Below are 23,381 nucleotides of genomic sequence, written 5' to 3'. Positions count from 1 at the left end.
TTGAGTTATTTATTTATGTAAATTAAATTGTTAATATTAATATAATTTAAATTTTTATAATTAATCATATATATAATTTGAATAATATATTTTACTTCTTAAATAAAAATTAAAAAATTTAATAAAATTAGATACAAATTTATCAATAATTTAATTTTAAAAAGCAATGTCATTTATAATAATTTGTACAGTTAAAATTAAATCTGATAAAATTATTCAAACATCTTCAATTCTGTTAAAATTAATTTTAGAAAAATAGTACCCAAACAGACTGTTTTATAACATAATCAATTATAATTAAAATTAATTATATTAATCAATTATCCTTAATTAAAATTTAAATCGGCTCTAAGTAATCTAACATGGCACTAATTTTAATTAATGCTGTTGAAAAGACTTAGGTGGTAGTGGCATCCTTACAAGTGTCGGTCAAGTAAGTTTGATGCTGGATCTGTTAAGATTAGATTTAACTCTTGAGTTATATATATATATACATAGATGATAAATGATTTGTGATCGGCGCTTTCAGCTTTGTAATTCCGGACGTGGTCCGCTTCCTCTATTTTGTCTTACATGACATTGTTTTTAAGCTCTCTGCCAAACCAACCAGTCCCTAAGATTCTCTCGTGACAGGGCTTCCTGCATTCAGTAGCAATAAGCCTTCCAATCACCCATGGACTTCTTTGTCTTTACTCTATCCATTTTCGTCTTTTGCTCCTCTTCTGCTTCGTTTACGTCCATAGAAGGTAATGAATCACCTACCCATATTTTAAACGAGGCCATAACTTCTATATATATATATGTACGTATTGATGATGATTTGTGCTCTGTAGCTTCAGCTCATTTTATCAAACAGTATGGCGATGAGAAACAGTGTGGTCTGCTTCTTTTTTTTCGTCTTACTTCACATTTTCTTGAGCGCCCTGCCAACCCAATCAGCCCCTGAAACTGCTCTCGTGACAGAGCTTCCTGGATTCAATGGCACTATACCTTCCAAGCACTACGCCGGGTACAGTTTGACTTCATCCATTTTAGACTTTTATTCCCGCTTTCGAGTTAGCCATTTCAGATTGTCACTTGAAATTACACTTGGGCTTTTATTTTGTTTTATTTTTCATTGACTAATGGAGGATTTGCCTGTGTCTCGTATTTTTTTAAATGTTGAAGCTACGTGACGGTGGATGAAAGTCAAGGGAGGAACCTGTATTACTATTTTGCTGAATCAGAAGGCAATCCATCTGAGGATCCAGTGGTTTTATGGCTCAACGGTGGACCAGGGTGCTCTAGCTTCGATGGGTTCGTGTATGAACATGGTAATAATTCATTTCCTTGATCGGCCTTTTAGTTTTGATAATTTTGTTTTTGTGAGACCTTGCAGAATTGGAGTTCGGAAAACATTCTGCACTGTATTAAACCGTTATTACTGTGTCTGTGTTTTCCTTTTTTTATTGTAGGGACTATTTTAGGCTAGTTTGTTTCTCAATCAGGACACCAAGATGTGAATTCATATTTCAATTTTCAAGTATTTTCTTTTTTTAATTTGGATTTTGACCAATTGAACCCAGTAGTAGCTAGCTAGATTGAAGAATCTAATTATCCTTTAGCATTATACCTTGTCCCTGGCTTTCTTAAACAGTTAAAAGATGGTAATTGCCCTACTATCTTTTCTGTACATCCATCAGAAATCAAAATTACCAACTAACAGCAAATAATTCTGTTGCTTCTGTATTTTCTCAAACTATACTTTTTTCTTTGAAAAATAAAATTCAATAGAATAACATGCTCGATTTATTATTGTTGAATTGTGACTTGACTAATTCACAGTACATTTCAGGTCCTTTCAATTTTGAAAAGGCCAAAACCCGAGGATCCATGCCCACATTGCACCTCAATCCTTACAGCTGGTCCAAGGTCTAAACATTTTTAACCTTTGTTTGATTCAGGGTTTATGTTTGAAAGAGAAGGCCAATTTTTTTGCTTGGTGATATTTCAGGATGAGTGTATAACTCTCTTCCTTTCTCAGAGTCTTCTTACTGATCTGTGCATGCATTGTTTTGCTTTGCATTATAGGTTTCCAACATCATATATTTGGATTCTCCAACTGGTGTGGGGTTTTCTTACTCTAAAAATTCATTTGATTATCCAACTGGAGACCTAAGGACTGCTTCAGAGTCACACACCTTTCTCCTTAAGGTAGCTGGTGAAACAATGTAATATCTGAGTCAATGGCTCTGTATGCTTTCCAGGTTCCTTACATTCTCTACCTTGATCTTGAACAAAAACTAGTGGTTTGAACTCTATCCTGAGTTCCTTTCTAATCCATTCTTCATCGCTGGGGAGTCATATGCCGGAATATATGTACCTACACTAGCTTATGAAGTAGCAAAAGGTAACAAGTTTTCTCATGAATTTCTTGTTTTAACATGAGTTGGAATCATAACTGAGGTTCTCCTATTATTTTGTTTTGGAAAATCTTTCATAGGAATTGAAGCTGGTACAAAGCCCTACCTGAATTTCAAGGTCTTTATCTGTAAGTTAATATTTTGCTTTCAAGCTTGTAGCTGCAAACTGAAGTCATTATTTGCAGGGATATTTGGTAGGAAATGGCTGTGCAGATGATCAATTTGATGGCAATGCTCTTGTTCCATTTGCCCATGGGATGGGTCTTATCTCAGATGAATTGTATGAGGTGATCGTAAATCCTAGATCATAGCAAATTCACTAAGTGGCTTGTCATAATTATCACATAAAAAATTACTAATTTAATTTTAAATCATATTTATGGAATATTGTTGGTGAAAACCAATCATAGGTCTTTGCTTAACAAATTTAGCTTGAGTCAAATTGGTCCTTCAGATGGCATTTGAGCCCTCATAACCAAATGATTATGATTTTGATCTTTGCCACTACTATTTATATAATTAAAATTAAATTTTAAGATTAATTCAAATTAAATTTGCGCTTTGTTCACCTGCAAGCTCAAAGGGTTTTCATGTAACTGTCATGTTAGAGATATTAGTAAAAATCAATGCTAGGCCTTCCCTTGACAGCTTACTTTTGGTTGATTTGGTCATTGGCAAAATATGAATGATCTGAGAGCAAGTTTGGAACTGCCTCGCATAAACTTTTATTTTTATTCTTTCAATCAACACACACACACAAATCTACTGAAGTTGTCTTGTTGCCTGAATATGTTTTATAAATTTAATGGTGCGTGACTTCATATGCAGGAGACAAGATATGTGTGCAATGGTAATTACTATAATCCAGTGAATGACATTTGTCAAAAATTGATAGACAAAGTTAATGAGGTAATCTAACTGTACAATCCAATTCTTTTAGGAAATGAGCCAAGATGAGTTAGGCTCTCATTCTTGATTCTTAATTATATAGACGATTGATGGGATAAACATATACAACACTCTAGAACCATGCTATCATGGGCAAGAGACAGTAGAGGCTACAATATCCTCTATTAGGCTGCCGACCAGCTTCAAGCAGTTAGGCGCGACCAAGAGACCTCTACCAGTGAGAAAAAGAATGTTTGGTCGTTCTTGGCCCCTTAGAGCCCCTGTGAAAGATGGAATTGTACCCACTTGGCCGGAACTTAGCAGTAGCACCAGCATTCCATGCACTGTAGGTTGCTCTGTCTGATGGTTCATGATCATTTTATAATTAGTTCTCTGCTTCCAATTGATTTTCATTGTTAGAATCTCTATAACCTAAATATGGATGTGTTTTTCTTGGTAGTTTCCCTGGATATGATGTTTTATATACTTAAAACTACTAATTGATGCAAATTTAGTATCAACTTATTAGGTGTTCAAGCAAAGTTGGATATGCTGTACATTCCTTAGTCTCAAATTGATTATTGTATTTGTTGTATAGTCTTTTACTTATTATATAGCATAAGTATCCTTACACTTTCCAAAGTATTCTCTTTATTAAGTCTCTTCATGGGATGAGGAAAAGAAAGTCCTGACATAGAGAATGTGCTCAAGATAGTTATAGAAACTTGACTCCTAAAGACACACTATTGAACGCATTCTTTATCATGCTCTGAACCTAATTGATTCAAGATGATACCTTCTCATCAGTGTTGTTCACATAAGAATTGAAAAACTAGGTTAGGGACAATTGTAATTTGTGGTTGACTGAGATTAAAGCAACGTTCGGCTGGTGCTATTTTTCCTTTGATATCTTTTAATTTTGTTGTAATTTGAAAGAAAATTTTATCACATCTATTTTCCACTTTGAGAGTAGTATCTTTTTTCTCTCAATTGTATCATATCAGCTATCACCAAGAGTCACTATTTACATGATATGATCACCATGAAGTTTACATATAGATGTATTGCTGGTATCTTGAAATGTTCAGAACATAACAAGTTCTAATTTTATCTTCAGGATGATGAGGTTGCAACCACATGGCTGAACAATGCTACAGTTAGGAAAGCAATTCATACTGCATCGGTGAGATTTTCTTCCATCATTTTTTTTTAAAATCCGAACAGTGAAATGATAGCTCTGGTTTGTGAACCAACACTGGATTATTGAACTGCAGTGACCAAAGGATAAGTATATTTTGGTTCAATTCTTGTTAGAGGAACCTATCTAACATTGAAAAGTTGTTTTACCCAAGAAGAAAGAAAAACTCTGATTTGTGATCTTTGTGATGTATAATAGGAAAGTGATGTCAAAACTTGGACCATATGCACGGACAATATCGCACCTTACGTTCATGATGCTGGAAGCATGCTCAAATTCCACTGGCTTCTGACATCCAAAGGATATCGAGCACTTATATACAGGTACGTTTTTAATTTAAATATCATTCATACTTGAACCTCCTAGTTGATATCCTCTTCTCTTGAGTTGAACATACGCCTTTTATATTTGTTGATTTCCTAAAGGTTAAATAACAATATGATCCCTAAATTATAAGCCAAGGGACCTCTAGAGTACTAAATTTGTTTTATGTGCAGTGTCCCCCTCAACTTTTGAAATAGTATAATATAGTCATTATTATTAATAAAAGTTAACTTTAATTATTAATTAATTATAAAAGGACCGAAAATGATCTAAAAAGACACATACTTTTTGTTCCTTTTAGTGTAACTTGTTGGATCATTCTTGGTAAATTTTGGGTCTTTTTCTGTAATTTTCCTAGTCATTTTCTGTCATTTTATTAACTAATAATTAAAGTAAATTTTTGTTAATGATAGGGGCTACATAACTACATTGGATCGTTTTTTAAAAGTTGAGAGAAAAAATTACATAAAAAAGAAGAGTTTAGGGTCCTAGATACTTCTAAAACTATAATTTAAAAATTAAATTGTGCTTTAACTCTTTCATGAAAAGTTTCAAATGATCTTTTGAACCAATGTTTGTTTAGTGTTTTAAGCTTTTTGGTAATTGACTACTACAAGTTTAGTAAATAATGAGTCACATGATTTATGAGTTATCAACAGTGCAGCTTGTTATAGGAGATGACGATTATGTTCCAAAAAAAAATTAAAGATAATTAAATTCTTGACAAAATTCTCTGAAAAATAAATTATAAATATTGATTCAAACAATTATAAATTTTGAAGTTTCATTATAAATAAAATATTTTAAATCTAAATGTAACTCTTAGTTTATAATTGACATTCTTGTTTGCAATTATTTAAATTAATATTTACAATTTATTTTTTTAAAAAAATTTGTTGACAAACTAATTGTCGTTGGTTTCTTTTTTAGTAATTTAATGTGATTCTTTTTTTTTAATTAACAATGTGAATTTTTCCTTCGTTATAAGTTTTATATATAGATTTGATTAATGTTTCACAAGGAATAATTACTTAAAACACTGACGGATATGGGGGCACTTGCCTCTACTAACAAAAAAACTAGCATTACAAATAGATGTTATGTATGAAAAAATATTACACATAATCTTCCTAAAATTTTCACCTGTCCCCTCTAAACAATTTCATTTGTCCCGAATCCGAAAATTTTTGCTAATCCCTTTTTTCAAAAAAAAAAAAAAAGAAACATATACAATTAAAAAATATTATTTTCTCTTATATTGATTATAAACATGTACAGTTTCTTTAGTTATTAATTTTAATATGTGTCATTTTTATATTAATTTAATAAATATTTAAAATTATAATTTTATAACATGTTCAATGCCATGCATATTCTTTAACAGTTCAAAAACTAGAAATTCTTCCATAGTCCAATTCAACTGACATGTCTGTACGTAGTACATCTCAAGTTCTTTGCGGAACAGTCTGTTGCTATAAGAATCGGCCATTACTGCAAATGATCCACATGATTCTTGTTATGTATTCGGCTCATTTTGTTGTTCATTGATTATTGTACTGTAAAATTCATGCTTTTGACAGTGGGGATCATGATATGTGTGTTCCATTCACTGGAACCCAAGCATGGACTAGCTCAATGGGATACAGAGTTGTGGATGAATGGAGGCCATGGATAGTCAATAATCAAGTTGCTGGGTACTTCTAATACCATTTCCTTCTTCTCTTGCTTTAGTGAATGAATTTTCAAATAAATAGTTCAGGAAACAGAAGTAACAGTCTGTGGGAGAAAAAAATCGTATAGTAGGTGCTAGGCATGCGAGAGATTAAAATTGTTGACTTGACTTCTATTAAAAAAAAGAAAAATAAAGGATTCCTGGGTCTCTTATTGCAGTTTCCCCATATTCTTAAGACACTTTTATCATTTTTATTATTTTAAGACATTTTTATGAACAAATTTTAATAAGGACTTAGTTTTAGTTAAAACTTATGAAATTTTAACGTACACATGGGGATTGAAATGAAATTTAAAAACCGATTGAAATGATTTTATTATCTTCAGTGAAGCTAGGTATATGAATAACTCATATAGAGAAATTAACAACTAATATATAGGAAATGAACAACTGAAGTAAGTGAAATTTGCAACTCTTATTAACAGTATAACACTATCATAAATATAAACAAGTGAATTTAGGTACATAAACAATTCATGTAGAGAAAATAAACAATTAATATAGGTGGAATGAGAATTGTAAATTTATAGTAGTATTATGCTTTTAATGAGAGTTATAAGTTTCATTTATACCCATTATTCATTTTTCATATATCAGTTGTTAAATTTCCTTACACAAATTGTTCATGCACCTAGCTTCATAGGAACAATAAAATCATTTCAATCAACTTTTTAATTTCATTTTAGTCCCTAACATATGCAGTGAAATTTTAAAATTTTAAAAACTTCGACTGAAATTGAATTGAGTCAAATGTCTTTAATGAAATCTTCTTCATTTTTATCTCGGGATAGATTTGGGCCACGAAATTTACATTTTTGTTGCAAAGACTTTGTTTACAATTTGGAGAACTCTTCCTATGCTATTCATACCATATCAGTTTATGCTTTTTTCACAATACAATAAGAATAATCTTGACCTATGATTTAGCTTAACATCCTGTATTTGTTGCAGTTATATCCAAGGATATGAGAAAAATCTCACTTTTATGACCATAAAGGTTAGTACACTAGAAAGTTTGAGCAAAATTACTTGAAAAACAACTTAATCTTGTGTCTTGAATCAATTTGGAAATGGTGCGTGCAGGGAGCTGGGCATACAGTTCCAGAATATAAGCCACAAGAGTCACTATATTTCTATAAGCGCTTTTTGGATGGATTGCCAATATGAAAGAAAGATGAAGGCCGTGTTTGAAAACATGTTTTTTTTTTTTTTTTTTGCAATTTTCAAAATAAAGCTACTCTTATGTTGATACCAATGGATCTCCAAACACAATAAAAACAGACCTGCATTTTCTGAATAATGTGTTCCAGGTGTTTGCAGAGTGGCTATTAATCTGTACTTTATGGGGATATTAAAAGTGTTTCAGGGTGTTCGCAGAACTGTTATTGTTGTTTTAAAAATGTCACTTTGAAAATATTAGAGATTTCAATGCCTTGATTTCATTTAATCATCTACTCTGTACATCCCAAATCACAAAATAATTTAAGATTAGATTGTGCATAGAATAAAACTCAATAATAATATTATACAATTTTATATTTTTAAAATAAAAATATGAACTTTCAAAAAATATATTTTATTTAATATTATTTTAAATCTACAATCATTTTAATTAAAAGATAATATATAAAAGCATTATTAATGAATTTTTTTTGGTTAAATTATTTTATATTTTGAAACAACGTTATTGTTTTAAAGTTGTCTTATAATTTGATACAGAGTAAATGAGAAGTGTGATTTAATTAATTGTTTTTAATCAATCGGATTAATATTCAAACCTCAAAATGATAGCAACTAAATTTATAAACTTAAATAAAATCTCATATCAGTTTAGACTTGAGATGAACAACAGAAACTTAATGGAGAAGCATATCAGAATTCAATGAGTTAATGAGTTCGTACGACGAGACGTCGAAAACATTCTCATGGTTTTCAATGTGGTGTCAAGTACAAGACGACTCAATGGACTTAAATTTGTAATTTTGTAATTATTTATAGACTCTATTTATATATTAATTATAATAATGACAACATATTTTTATATATATATATATATATTATAATTCCATTGTATCTCTTAAACTTTAAAACTTGTTTAAATAGATCACTTTATTTGAATTTAATTATCATAATCGCGTCACATTTTTAATATTTACAGATTACAGAAGATAGATGAGGATGGAGGTGATGGAAATATGAATTGAATCGTGGCTCCATCTACAGTATTATATAATTAATCAATCCAAATTAAAAAAAAAAATATATAAAATATATCCTTCCCGGCTTCATTTTCCAATCTGGTTCCTCCAAGTAATTAGTCCGCTTTCTTTCCAAGAAAAGTAATTAGCCCACTGTCACACAAATTAAGAATCCGATAACGTTCGCGTTGATACGTGACCCAACGCCATGTTTGATTATTGAGGTATCTCAGGAACCAGGAGAACTGATCTCAACTCTCTGCTCGATTCATCCCCGAAACCGCGCCTGGCTAGCTTTATCTCTTGCAATAATCTGAGGAAAGCTGAGAATCTTTCTCAGCTTTTAACAATTCAGGTGGGCCCCACGTTTGTTTTATGCTTTGCGTTTTCAACGTCTTTATTGGTCTGTAGTTGATGGCACTGAGTCGCCCATGATTTGGAGTGTTCTTGATCCTTAATATACTTCGTTTCTGCTCTGTAGCTCCTACTGATTAATCGAACAGCATGGCTACGGCGAGCAGTGTGGTCTGCTTCTATTTCGTTCTGGTTAACATTTTCTTAACCTTTCGGCTAACTCAACCAGCTCCTGAAGGTGCTCTCGTAACCGAGATTCCTGGATTCAGTGGCACTATACCTTCCAAGCACTATGCCGGGTATCCTTTAGTCTGTCTCCTAACAATATATGCGCTTTAACTTTGTTTTCGTTGACCAACGGAGAACTTTTTTGTGTCTCATTTTGGGATGTTGAAGTTATGTGACGGTCGATGAAAGTCATGGGAGGAGCCTGTATTACTATTTCGTTGAATCAGAAAGCAATCCATCTCAGGATCCTGTGGTTTTATGGCTTAACGGTGGACCTGGATGCTCTAGTTTCGATGCCTTCGTATACGAGCATGGTAATGATTCAGCTCGGAAATGATCGGCATTTCATAAACCATTGTTAGTGTGTTTTCCTTCTTGTTTTTTTTTTTTTTGGGGGGGGGTGTTATCTGAAGGAACTTTTTTATCAGTCTCTATCTAAATCCGGATGCCAAATGAATTCATTCCTGAATTCGCGAGTATTTTCTAGTTCTAATATGGCTTTTGACCAATTGACCCCGATATTTGTTAGCTAGATTGAAGAGTTTAAACGTGCTTTGACACTTTACCGTACTCCTGGCCTTCTTCAACAACTAAATATGGTTATTACCCTACTTTCTTTTGTGCACATCCATCAGAAATCAAAACCACAAATCAGCAGCAAATAGTTCTGTTGTTTCCGTGCATTCTGGACCTATTCTTCTTCTTTTTTATTATTATTATAAAAAATAGAATGATATGCTTGATTTGTTATTGTTAATTTGAAATTTGACTTATTCGCGGTACATCTCAGGTCCTTTCAATTTTCAAAAGGCCAAAACCCAGGAATCCTTGCCCACATTGCACCTCAATCCATACAGCTGGTCGAAGGTCTAAACATTTTTCCCTTTTGTTTGATTCGGGCTTATGTTTGAAAGAGAAGGAAATTTAATTTGTTTTGCTTGGAGATATTTCAGGATGAGTGTATAACTCTCTTCCTTTCTCTCAGTCATACTGATCTGCGCATTCTATGTTTGCTTTGCATTATAGGTCTCCAACATTATATATTTGGATTCTCCTGCTGGAGTGGGGTTTTCTTTCTCAAAGAATGAATCTGATTACACAACTGGAGACATAAAGACTGCTGCAGACACTCACACCTTCCTCCTTAAGGTATCTAGTGAAAAAAGTGGGGGAATTTTGACAATACAATATCTGAATCAGTAGTTCTGTATGCTTTCCGGAGTGTTTACATTTCTGCCTTGATCTTGAACAAACCAGTGGTTTGAACTCTATCCTGAGTTCCTTTCTAACCCATTCTTCATCGCTGGAGAGTCGTATGCTGGAATTTATGTACCTACACTAGCTTATGAAGTAATGAAAGGTAACAATTGTTCTCATGAATTTCCTGTTTTAACATAAGTTAGGATCACAATTAAGGTTCCATTTGTTATCTTTCATAGGAATTGATGCTGGTGCAAAGCCCAACCTGAATTTCAAGGTCTTTATCTTTAGGTTAATCTCTTGTTTTCAAGCTTGTAGCTGCAAACTCAGGTCTTCATTTGCAGGGATATTTGGTTGGAAACGGCTGTACAGATGATGAATTTGATGGAAATGCTCTTGTTCCATTTGCGCATGGGATGGGTCTTATCTCGGATGAATTGTATGAGGTGAAAGTACAACCCACCAATCATTGCAAATTCACTCAGCAGCTTATCATAATTATCTTCTTAACAAATTTCTGATATGATTTTATGTCACATTGTCATGGAATATTAATAACTTTGGGCTGTCTTCTATTTTCAGGCAATTCAAGCGTTTTCCTATAACTTTTTGTGCACTTTCACGCTAGGACAGTGTCACCTAAACAGGCGTACATGTCTGAATATAAATGTTGTTTCCAGGGGTTTGATTTCATCTTACATAAAATTTGAAATTAATAATGTGGTTTTATTGAATTGATTGATGACGTCTCCTGGTCAATCTACTTGTGCCATCAAACTGTTTCTATTGCCTAGATTGAATTTTCTTATTTAAATATTGTTACTGAAAATCAATCTCAGCTTTTCATTTACCAATTTATGTCTTGAGTCAAGGTGGTCCATGACATGTTATTCGAGCCTCTATATCCAAGTAATTGTGAGTTTGGTCTTTGCCATCCTTATTTCCTTAATTAAAATTAAATTTTAACAAAATGTATATTGAACTTGTGCTTTGTTCAGATGGATGCTCAAAGGTCATATGTGGATTACATGTTCGAGATATTAGTAAAAACCAATCCTCGGCCATCCCATGATATATTACCTTGACTTGAATTGGTCCTTGACAAATATGAATGATTTGATAGAACTGCCACACAAAATTATGTCTTCACAGTCTTTTTGTTTACAAATTCGCTGAAATTGTATTGTTTCCCGAGCATATTTCATATAATTAATGGTACATAACTACATGTGCAGGAGGTTAGAGTTGAATGCAATGGGAATTTCTATAATCCATTGAATGAAAATTGTGCAAGCAAGTTAGCAAAAGTTGATCAGGTAATCTAACTGTATAATACCGTTGCGGATGGAAATGAACCAAGATGAATTAGGTTCTTATCAGTGATTCTTGCTATTGTAGGAGATTGATGGGCTAAACATATATGACATTCTGGAACCATGCTATCATTGGCCAGAGACAGAGCAGACTAAACCAACCTATATTAGGTTGCCATCCAGTTTCAGGCAGTTAGGTGAGACTGAGAGACCTCTACCTGTGAGAAAAAGGATGTTTGGTCGTGCTTGGCCCCTTAGAGCTCCTGTGAGAGATGGAATTGTACCAACTTGGCCGCAACTTAGCAATAGCCACAATGTTCCATGCACTGTAGGTTGCTTTGTTATTATGTTTCACCATTTTATAGTTACTTCCCTAGTGTCAATTGATTTTCATCTCTAGATATGGATTTGTTTTTTGGGGTGGTGTCTCTGGATTTGATATCTATTTGTTCACACTTCAAGACTACTGATCGATGCAGTGAAAAAAGCTAATAATTTGGTAATAACTTTTAAGGTGTTAAAGCAAGTTAAATATATTTAGCATCTATTAGTCTCCTCTCACTTTCTAAAGCATTCTTTCTCGAGTCTCTTCCATGAGATGAGGAAATCAGAGACCTGAGATAGAGGATCTGCTCAAATATTAATAGAATTTTGGCTCCCGAAGGCATGCTATTTATTCTCTATGTTGCTCTGGACCTCATTGATTCATGATGTCTGTTCATCAATGTTGGTGTTCCCATGAGATATCTGACCCTTGACCAAGAATGATATGACATATTCCACTAATACTGATTTATGTCCTCTGAAAACTAATTTTAAGTTTCTACTGGTGGTGCTTCACTTTTGGTTATAACTTGAAGTTTATGGTCTACTGATATTAAAGCTATTTTTTGGTTACACATCTTTTATCCTTTTCAGATTTGCTGCTTCAGGAGTCCAATCTTTATTTTCTCTGTTTTCTTGTATCATATCTTCTATTATCATTATGTGATAATGTGATATTATATACTTGATATGATCGCCATGAAGTTCATTGTTGATATTATGGTAATGCCTGTATCTTGGGATGTTTAATAAGCAGCAAATTCTAATATTATCTTCAGGATGACGAGGTTGCAAACTCATGGTTGAACAACGACAGAGTCAGGAAAGCAATTCACACTGCAGAGGTGAGGTTTCCAAGTATCCCCACCTGTGAAACGAAAACACTGGTTTGTGAGCCAACCCTCGATTGAAGTGCATTAACCAAAGGGTATTTGGTCCAATTCTTGTTGGTTAGCCTTTGTTGATTGCTACCCACCACTTACAGGGCATTTTAGTTTGGAGTTGGGGCAACCTATCTAACTTCTAACTCTTGTCTCCCCAAAAAATAACGCTGATTTGTGATATGACAGAAATCTGACGTCAGTCTTTGGGATTTATGCACGGACAATATTTTATATTACCATGATGCTGGGAGCATGATGAAGTTCCACAAGAACCTGACATCCAGAGGATATCGAGCACTTATATACAGGTACATTTTTAGGTTAAAATCATTGATACTTGAAGTCTTGAACTTAATTAGTATCTCCATTCTATGAGTTCAGCAGATGACTTTCCTGGGGGACTTCCCTAATGGATTTACTGAAGGGCTTCGAAAGCTTATTTATTGTTTTACTTCTTTTGATAATTTGATTCATGCTTTGGGATGAATACTTACTGAAACATTGCCCTTATAATGAGCTAGTGACACTCATATCTTTTAATTTGGGCGTACTTCAAATAACTACTTAATCTCATAAAATCCTCCTTAATACTTGACTAGTATTTACTCCTATCATCCTTCTCCGGGTATTTTTCATGAAACTAGAAATTCATCAATAGTCCCATTACTCAGACATGCTTTTAAAACTCAAGTTCTTTGCGCAACAGTCTGTGGCTATAAGGATCACCATTATCGAAAATGATCTGCAAGCTTCTTGTTATTTATCTTCTCTTTTTGGTGCGTTCATGGATTAATTATCATAAATTCATGTTTTTGGCAGCGGGGATCATGATATGTGTGTTCCATTCACTGGAAGTCAAGCATGGACTAGGTCAATGGGATACAAAGTTGTCGATGAATGGAGGCCGTGGATAGTCAATAATCAAGTTGCTGGGTATTTATAGCTCTGTTTCCTTCTTATCTTATTTTACTGAATGAATTTTCAAATAAATAACCCAGGAAATAAAAGTAAATTTGTTTACAATTTAGTCCTCTGCTTCGCATACTATCAGCACTTTATCAGAAGATTCGATCCAGTTTATGCGTTTTCTCATACTGCAATAAGAATCTTGACCTGATATTCATTTTAACTTCCTGTATTTATTGCAGCTATATACAAGGATATGATAAAAATCTCACATTTATGACCATAAAGGTTTGGACCCCAGAAAGTCTGAGCAAATTACTTCAAGGATCACTTGATCTTCTGTGTTAACTGTTGATTTTTCTTTGGTAATTGTGCAGGGAGCTGGACACACTGTTCCAGAATATAAGCCTCAAGAGTCATTGTATTTCTATAAACGCTTTCTGGATGGCTTGCCAATGTAGAAAGAGAGACAAAACAGAGGTCAAACTGATTTGGACTTCTGTGTGTACTTCAATAACTTGTTCCTAGCATTTGCAGGCTTGCAATCGTATCTGTTTTATGTGAATAGTCAATGTCTTTTAGAGTATTTGCAAAATTGTTATTGTTATCATATATAATTACTAGCATTCAAACTTCTGAGGATTAAAAGCACTTAAATTAATAATAAACTACAGTTATGTAATGGGGTGACCATATTTTACTATGTTTGCATGTATCTATGTAATGTAATAGTATAACACTTGCCTGTGCTTCATAAGAGTCAATAGTAAAAGGAAGTTCTTGTTGTAGAGGTTTGAAAAGTTAGAAAAGTGATATTTTAGAACATGTTTCATATTGCATAACTAATGTACTGTTATTCCCCCCCCCCCCCCCTTGAAGTAATACGATCTTTTGTGTCAAAACTCAAAGTGGGGAAACTAAGATCAGTGAAAAATCTATGTCCATGTATTATTAAAACACATTTATAAACGTAACAAAAAAACACATTTATAAAAATATTGATGGTCAAGGATATTAAACATAAAATTTTCTCGCGGATTACGAAGTTAAATTACTAGTTTATTACTGAAAATTATCATTAACATTTTCTAGTTATTAATTTTTTTTCAAATGTTACGTAAGTATCAAGTTGGGAGGTTTAATTGAAAAAAAATTAAAGGAGTTATTTGTGATAAAAAGATACCTAATAAATTTAAAAGGAATTTTTATCGTGCTGCTATCAGACTAGTTATATTATATGATAGTGAATATTGAGTTTTAAAGAAATAGCGAGAGCATAAAGTTTGTTATTCATAAAGTTGCAGCAGAAGATTTGATAATGTTGAGATGGATGTACAAACATACATGTAAAAATAAAATTTAAAATGTGTATATACAAGAAAAAGTGAGCTTAGCACTTATTGTGTAGAGATAGAAAAATAGGCGAATTTGGCCCTTTAGGGCCTAGCCCTTGAATTCCCAAATTCTAATTGAATCTTAAGATTTGACCCTTATTGAAAGGGCTTAAAATCGGGCTCGAAATCTTGATTTTGAAAAAGATTAATATTATAACTTAATGTTGTTCTTTTTAAAAAATAATTTAATTCAATATTATAATATTTAATATTATACTTTAACTTTAAAATTCAATATAAACTAAATCAAGGTTTCACATCATCTAGAAAATAAATAAAATATCTAAGTCTAAATACATGTTAGTTGATGCCATCATAATTCATAATAAAGTTCCAAAAACAAAATAAATGAGGCATATTCATATAATCCTTATAGAATAAGATGAGTGATCAAAATTTTCAAACCAAATTGAAATATTAAAAGCAAGCATCAAATTGAAATCTCAGACATCTATGGTCTAAAAAAAGGGTCTATGTCGAAAGGGGAATTACTTGAAAGTAAGAGCCAAAAAGCCAAAACAATAAAATGCCGAGAGGGAGATACCGAGTTGAGAGACGTTAAGTTAAGAGACAAGAGGGAAGAGGTGAGTTTAGAGATGGAGAGGGCTAAAGGACGAGCAGATTGGCGAGCGGGAGAGGTGAGACAGCTATAGGAAAGGAGAGGGTGAGAGAGAAAGGGTAAGTCAAGAGATCAAGAGAGTTAGAGAACTTGAAATAATTGAATGTTTAGGGTCTCTTCTCATTTGCTTAACGATGCGTTCCAAGGTAAAAGGGAAAAAATAGAACAGGACTTGGAGGGCTGCTCAAATACGAGCCCTTTTTTTTAGGGCTTATTAGAATCGGGCTCAAAAATCTAGTTATCCTAAAAATCCCCTATTTTTTAAGCTCTCAACCCTTATTTAAATATGGCTTCTAGGCTCAACCTTTATTTTCAAATCTAGGAAAATGGTAAAATCATTTGAAATGGTTTGGACATATACAAAGAAGACCGTGAAAGGCACCAATAAGGAAAGTGATATATATAATTTTGAACCCTATTAAGAGGGATAGAAGAAGGTTAAAAAGAATACTTTTCAAAGTTGTTGACCAAAAGTTTTTAATAAATAATATTTCTAAAAGCTTAGTAAATGATAAAACACAATGTCATCGTACAATTTATATGACCGACCCCATTTAATAAGATAAAAACTTGTTATTATTGTTGTTGTTATAAAAGTATCAATGGAGAATGTTGAAGAAAATCTCTAGAAGAATTTAATATCTAACATGATTTTGAATAAGTAAATATTAACAAATTGACAAATGAAGTTATTATTTTATTAAGCATCTAATTTATCTAGGATTCTTGTCAAATATTAATTTTTTTTCAAGGCTTCTTCATTGATATTCTCCAAAATATCAATATCATTTTATCACATGTGACATCACTCACAAATACTGTTATTTATTTTTCATATTTCTAAATCACAAAGTAATGCTCTGGTAAAAATCACAAAATAATGCATTTAATTTCATTACAATATCAATATCAACATCAAATATAAGAGCTTTTAACAAGCACAGTATTTATAAGTTGTAATAATGCATGTCTTTGCTTAGAATCTGTATAATGCACGTGTAGTTTTTACTTACTTCAAGACTTTTAACTGTCAATAATGTAATTATCAATGTCATTATCAGTCCTTAAGAAGATTAAAATTGCCAATAAATTTTCTAATGTTTGATTCTGTAATGAAGATAATCAAGATGTCAATTATATTGTATTTCAACAATTACATGTTAGCTTAAGGGTCATTTTTGTTTTTGAACTGTATATAAAAAGTCATAAATATCCCTAAACTCAATAACGGGTCAATTATATTCCTCAATTTTAAAGATTCTCTTCCTCATCATCCTGCAGTTTTCTCATCGTTAGTGAACCCCATATAATTTTTTAATATTTTTATTATAAAACATTTGAGTTGAGAGGCAAAAATGACTCTTAACTTGATAAAAATATTAACAAAATAGTAGGACCTTATGATGACCAACGAACGTTGAGTTGAGTATTTTAATGTCGGGGTAATGATGGAGGGAATCTTTGAAGTTAAAAAATAAAATTGACTCATAATTGAGTTTAGAATATTTATAACATTTTGTGCATAATTTAAAATTAAAATAACCCTTAACCCTCACATGTCAAAGATATATAATTCAAAGAATTATATAAATGGCCACTTACATTGTTGGAAACTCATAATCATGCCACACTTTCATTGAAAATTTGATATTTAGGATACAATAAATTCTGCGACTTTTTTCCCTTGAAAAGATACTAAAATAATTTTTTTCTCATCAACTTCAAATCATACCGTAAAAAACCTCTAAGCTTTTAAAACTTAGGATAAATTAATTTATTAGCTTAAAAACTCTTGTGCCCAAAAAATATGGATCAATTTTTTAAAACTTGAAAGTATAGTTAGTTCACATTGATATACAAAAGTTTATTATTGATATATAAAAAATTATCATTAAAATTTTGAAAATTTACAAGAGATTTATCATTAATATAAAATGATATATCATTAATAAATATAATAAATTGATCATAATGTAAAATATAATAAATGTTATGTTATTTGTTTAGTTTGATCCTATAATATGAGCTATGCTTGACACATGCATAGTTATACACATAACATTTAAATAATTATTATGTTTAATTCATTGCATTTTTTTAAATAAAATCGATTGAATTATAATGAATTTATAAGTAAAAATTAATTACATCAATTTACTCCAATAAATTTAATATTTAAAGAATTCATCATTAAGTTATAAGTTTTTAATATATTTTTTGTACTTAACATGACAAATTTTTTTAGATTAAATTAAACCAATAAATTTGCAAATTTTTCCATACAAAAAATTGCCAGTTGGCAACACCCATCCATTGCTTGACGAGGTTAGAGTCACAAGCCCATGGACAAAAAAAAAAAATGTAAGCTCTATTCTGAAACAAAAGAAAAATGATACCATGTTTTTTATTTTAAAGAATAAAAAAATAAAACTATTTTTTAAATATTTCGAAATTATTATTTTTTTATAACAAAACAAAAACATAAAAAGGGCCTGTTTTTTATTTTTTTTATTTTAAGAACATGTCACATCAGTTAATAATAAAGCAAAAAATGAGGACCGACCCGAATTTCCCAAGGTAGATGGGATTATGGTCCATGGACCTTGAACCCGCAATAGTTTCTGCTTCCATGTCTCTGTTGTTGCAGGGGCGTTTTCTCTGCACCAAGGTGCACAAGAAATGGAAGGTGAAGCAGGTAACGAAGTCCAACTTCCAGGAATCGTTGAGGGAGTTAAAGACTCATATCCCAAACTCCGACTTCGTAGCAGTATCCATGGTGAAGACAGGCTCTTTCTCGGCTTCGTGGCACCGTGTGCTTCCCTTTGACACGGCGGAAACCGCCTACTGCAAGGCCAAGCACTCCGCTGAGCGGTTTCAGCTTCTTCAGTTTGCTGTTTGTCCATTTTCAATCGCCGAATCCAATAAGTTAATCGCTAACCCGTGGGTACCTCGCGGCCCCTTCTCATTTGCAAGCTGTAGAGGAAATTTTCATTCTTGTCCTGGCAAATGGAGCATTTCAGTTTCTCATCGTAAATGATTTCTGTCAATTTGATCCATCCATTATTATAATGATGCCTCACTTAGCATATTTGATGGCTAGGAGTAATTGAGTTAAACAATGAGAGTGCCATTGCCGTAAGTTTCCATGTGAATAACTTGTTATCTTTCAACAAATTAGAGATTAAATTGAAAAAAATTATTTATAGTGGACAAAACTCAAAATGCACTTATCTATCAATTGTGATTATCGATTTTCGTTTTTGACTGATGCTTGTAAAATGAAGGGGGACGAAAAAGTGACCCAAGGGATGTGGTGCAGGTACAATTTTCTTTTGTTTCCTAGAGATGAACTGAAATTGGGGATGCCTTCGTACAGTTTTTCATGCCAAACATCGTATCTGACTTCTATGGCTCGTGAAGGTTTCGATTTCAATGCTTGCATTTATGATGGTGATGTTTCTTAATGTCCTGATTTTATTTTCCTTACAAATTCTTATGGTCTGTAAGTAGCTATTCTTATTAAGGGAAATTGTAACGGCACAATGACTGAGGGTTTTGGGATTTGCCGAGGTTTTAGCTGGGAATGTTCTATAAAACAAGCAAATGCTAGTGTGGTTTTACATTAAAAAAAAAATTGTGAGTATGGTTTTGGAGTCTTCTGCTTCCCTTTGTGGGTGTATAAAAATTATGACAATAGATGAAAAAAATTTCCAGCTGCTCAGGATCCGTTGATATTGAGTGTTTTTGCCTGTTTATTTTGGTATCTTGTTCTAAGCAAGATAACTGGAGCACTCGACTTATATATATATATATATATATATATATACTTTAGATGTCCTTTGAAACCTGTACCCCACTTGATTCATGGTTTGGTCTAGTAAGTTTTGCAAACTTGTTATGCAATTCCAAGTGGTTCTGTTGCATAAGTGTTATTTGTTTGCTTGGATAAAGCCTGCTGCTGAATTATTGAGCCTTGCTATTGATCATCCGTTTCGCCAGTCTTTTTTTCAACACTATTCTTTCTCATATGCTGAGCATACAAGGATCTCTTCCCTTTTCGGTTCTACCGTTCTAAGATGATACTGTGGAAAGGAAATTAACAATGAAGCTATGTTAATCTCCATTCTTCCTTCAGAGTCAGCAAGACTAAGAACCAAATTGAAAATTTTCTTCTGCCTTAGATGTCGTAAAGCTTGATTAAATTCTCTAGCCATTTTTTTCTTTAATACAAGTTGAATGTATACCTAAAAATAAAATTAGATTGAAAGCATAAACAATTTGTGCCACCTATATATCAATTTATTGTTGCTTTATTTCCTCTAATATTAGGATTTGAGGACTTGTTTGTCCCCTGGACAGATATTGTTTTCATCTGCATTCCAGCAATATGTGTGGACCAATTAAATATGTAGATGTGGATAGCTAATTCCATGCTATGTGAAAAGGAAATCTACAACTCTGCTACTTATTTTGAGACCTTGATGGGTTTTCTTAACATTGTGTGACAGGTATTTCATATCTATCTAGAGTACAAGAGTTTAAAGCTAAAATGCAGATAGGGAATTACATATCTAATCTTAATGTGAACAAATCTTCTTCAACCTCCGCTACTGCTGATATTGTTTTTGTTGAAAGGATTAAATCACGGATTAAACACTGGATAAAATGTTGTGAAAAGGGTGGCAAAAGCACGAGCACAGATGGTAAGAACAACTTCAGCAGATTCTTTTTAATTAAGGCTGTTCTTCGAACTTTCTTTTATTCTTTAACCATGCAGATGCTCTCCTCACGTCCCTTAGGAAAATTGTGATGGGAAGTGAAATGTTCGGTTCAAGACCTTGCCTCACAATAAATGTTTGCAGTGATAGACAAGTGCAGTTAATTCTTGAGGTAGAATGAAGCAACAGAGTCTCAATTTTTAAGTGATATGCGAGCTTGATCACCCCTACCTCATATAACTAATCAAAAATTTTTTTTTTTTTATCTTCTTGGCTTTGGGGTTGGGCTTGTTGGATTTTGGGATGGCTGTAGATGCTGTTAAACGTTCACAATGTTGTTCCTATGCTAGTACCTGCAAAGGGTAATACTACTCAGGCTATCTGTCTTGTTTTGACGACCTCAAAAGAGGATAAGGATTTGTTTGAGGTGATGATAAAATTTTAATCTCTGCTAGTTACCAAACAACTTATCCCTTCTCTTGAAATAATCGTGACATTACATGGCAGAGGGAGCGTCAAAAATTAGAAGAGGAGGAGAACAAGAAACTTTGTGGGTTTCGGGAGGTGATCGAGTTGATTTCTGCTTCACAGAAACCTGTTCTCTCCTACAACTGCCTTGATGGTGTATCTCCTAGATGGAAAATTGCCAATTTAGTTCTTTTTTGTTGTTGACCTGGTCTACATCCATCTGCTAACTTTTATTGATCATTGATATTTGCAGATTGTACATTTATCCATTCAAAATTCATTGCTTCCCTTCCTCCTGAAGTGAATGAATTTATATGCTCTTTTCGCTCAGATTTCCCCCAGGTAATTGATGTGTATCACATGGTGAAGAAATTTGGAGCCATGAGAAATGTGACCAACATAACTGCTGCTTTATTGTACTTGAAGAATCATTTCTTGGCATCTGTTGATGTGGAAATTCCTGACCAAGGTAAGCCACTCTTATCTTAATATTTGCACCTGTCCTCAATCCACATACCATTTCTACCGCTGTCAGAACAGTTATTCCTGCGTGTTGTGTTTATGTCATCAATCATTGCATGCATAGCTAGCTTCCCAAAATTTGAGAGCCATGGTGAAATCTCCCCCCCCCCTTTTCTTTTGGTTGTTTTCATTTTCTTCTCTTTTTCCCCCTGTTTAGGATTCCATTCAGCTACTATAAACGAAGACAAGATTGATGGACTCGATTCATTAAGGATATGCTATTTGTTTATGAAGATATGCTCTATATTGAAAATTTCCCCATGTGTTAGTGAATCCGGCAATAAGCATTTGGCCCCTGAGCTTCAAGACTTCACCAACATATTCCATCCATGGACAACCGACTCCAAAGAGTTGGTTGATGAGGACATAAGCATCTGGGCAAATAACACAAGAAAGGTTAATTGTGAACATGTAATTTTCTTATGGGGAGTTCAGTTCGGGATGACGGCGAGCACGCTGAAGAATCTACTTCAGGAATCCCATGACATCCTTCCTGAAGAGTTTGATGTTAAACTGGTGGCTAAAGATTGTGCCATTGTTGTTTTCTGGCAACCTGGGTTGTCAAAAGCTTTTCTTAATGCAGTGAAGAGTGAACAAATTAGTGGATTGTTGAGGGAATTTGTATCCAATGGCCTCAGGGTGGCCAGTTATGACACTTACAGGACAGTGTGTAGGTTAGGTTTGTGGGAGGCAGATCTCTCGGAGTCATTAGACAGAGCTGTGGAGAAGTCTGGTAGAGAGTTTTCCAATATTTACTGCCATACTGATAATGTAATTAACTTTGATATTCTTTGATGGTTGCTTGATCCTCTTGTGTGAGGAGCTGAGTTCTTTCAAGTCGTTAATTAGCTTCAACGAAATTTCAACGTTGGGCAATTTCGAGGAAGCTTTTTAAAATCGATCAAGTGACTTGTTGAGTCATTTCTTCTACCATTATAAGACAATTTTTAAAAAAAAACAGTCAAAATATAAAATAATTTGATAAAACTAAGATTTCATTGAAGTGAGGAGAACATTGAAATGATATTATTAAATAATAATATCTTTTCACTGTAAGTCAAAAGAATTATAGGTTTTATTTCGCTTGTTTTTATAGATTTTGAATTTCTTTTTTTTCCCCTTTGTTTTGGCTTTTCATTTGTAACACTGAAATATTTTATTTTATTTTTTTTATTTTGAAGTCATTGGTTGTTGTTGTTTTTTGTTAATGTTAATATTGGAGTTTATTTTGTGTTCGTGCGGTCAAACATAGTCTTTATTTTTTTAGTTGATCTTTGTTGCTTTGTATTTTGTAATTGATCTGCTTCTATTTTTTTTCCTTATTTTAACATTTAGTTTAACACAATTAATTACAAGTCAAATAATTTAATACTGTTAGTGTTTATCGTTATCTTGCTCATATTTAAAAATAAAGAAACTTATATTATAGGCAAAAAAATTATAAAAACTTAGAACAATAAAAATAAAACACTTCCTCCATCTTTATTATACAGGTGTTTTTAATTGAATTTCACATATCAATAAAAGTTTGTTATTTAGTTGAATTCACATAAAAATATAAAGATTTTTTAATTTTATTTTCAATAATATCATAATTAATACCATGATGGTGGTAGGAAAAACATACATTTAATGATTTATTTTATATTTAAAGATAAAGGTAAAATTATTTAATTATTCAAAAAAATATTGTCACCTCTTACATTTAG

General features: G+C 32.6%; 3 protein-coding genes across 7 annotated transcripts; all 3 read left to right on the top strand.

The window, feature by feature from the left end:
• The first annotated feature begins 578 nt into the window (after positions 1-578).
• Positions 579-7,882, top strand: LOC129287458 (serine carboxypeptidase-like 20). Its single transcript, XM_054923619.1, has 15 exons — positions 579-746; positions 834-1,009; positions 1,168-1,313; positions 1,835-1,911; positions 2,071-2,193; positions 2,287-2,389; positions 2,483-2,520; positions 2,588-2,689; positions 3,231-3,311; positions 3,394-3,636; positions 4,408-4,473; positions 4,687-4,811; positions 6,393-6,506; positions 7,496-7,541; positions 7,628-7,882. The coding sequence occupies exons 2-15, from the start codon at positions 858-860 to the stop codon at positions 7,709-7,711; spliced, it is 1,500 nt and encodes a 499-aa protein (XP_054779594.1). The 5' UTR covers positions 579-746; positions 834-857; the 3' UTR covers positions 7,712-7,882.
• Positions 7,883-8,865: 983 nt separating this feature from the next.
• On the top strand, positions 8,866-14,739 carry LOC129289474 (serine carboxypeptidase-like 20). Of its 2 annotated transcripts, XM_054926242.1 has the most exons (15): positions 8,866-9,097; positions 9,224-9,395; positions 9,493-9,638; positions 10,115-10,191; positions 10,351-10,473; positions 10,582-10,684; positions 10,764-10,801; positions 10,869-10,970; positions 11,760-11,840; positions 11,923-12,165; positions 12,941-13,006; positions 13,232-13,353; positions 13,865-13,978; positions 14,194-14,239; positions 14,329-14,739. In XM_054926242.1, exons 2-15 carry the CDS (start codon positions 9,247-9,249, stop codon positions 14,410-14,412), a joined length of 1,494 nt encoding a protein of 497 aa, XP_054782217.1. In that variant the 5' UTR covers positions 8,866-9,097; positions 9,224-9,246; the 3' UTR covers positions 14,413-14,739. The 2 variants fall into 2 exon arrangements, with proteins under 2 accessions (XP_054782217.1, XP_054782218.1); XM_054926243.1 differs by lacking the exons at positions 8,866-9,097; positions 9,224-9,395; positions 10,115-10,191 and having other exon boundaries at positions 9,509-9,638.
• Positions 14,740-18,553: 3,814 nt separating this feature from the next.
• LOC129288701 (poly(A)-specific ribonuclease PARN-like) lies at positions 18,554-22,538 on the top strand. Of its 4 annotated transcripts, none has more exons than XM_054925421.1 (8): positions 18,554-18,889; positions 19,284-19,414; positions 20,473-20,667; positions 20,742-20,854; positions 20,996-21,109; positions 21,190-21,304; positions 21,404-21,619; positions 21,830-22,538. In XM_054925421.1, the coding sequence occupies exons 1-8, from the start codon at positions 18,561-18,563 to the stop codon at positions 22,465-22,467; spliced, it is 1,851 nt and encodes a 616-aa protein (XP_054781396.1). In that variant the 5' UTR covers positions 18,554-18,560; the 3' UTR covers positions 22,468-22,538. The 4 variants fall into 4 exon arrangements, with proteins under 4 accessions (XP_054781396.1, XP_054781395.1, XP_054781397.1 ...); XM_054925420.1 differs by having other exon boundaries at positions 18,554-18,904; XM_054925422.1 differs by having other exon boundaries at positions 18,762-18,993; positions 21,830-22,509.
• The last annotated feature ends 843 nt before the right edge of the window (positions 22,539-23,381 follow it).

The sequence above is a fragment of the Prosopis cineraria genome, unplaced genomic scaffold (assembly GCF_029017545.1).
Source record: "Prosopis cineraria cultivar Desert tree isolate PC_DT_omini unplaced genomic scaffold, ASM2901754v1 PC12, whole genome shotgun sequence".
Classification (NCBI taxonomy): Eukaryota; Viridiplantae; Streptophyta; class Magnoliopsida; order Fabales; family Fabaceae; genus Prosopis; species Prosopis cineraria.
Note: the sequence above shows the minus strand (reverse complement) of the source record. Positions and strands in the feature narration are given on the sequence as shown.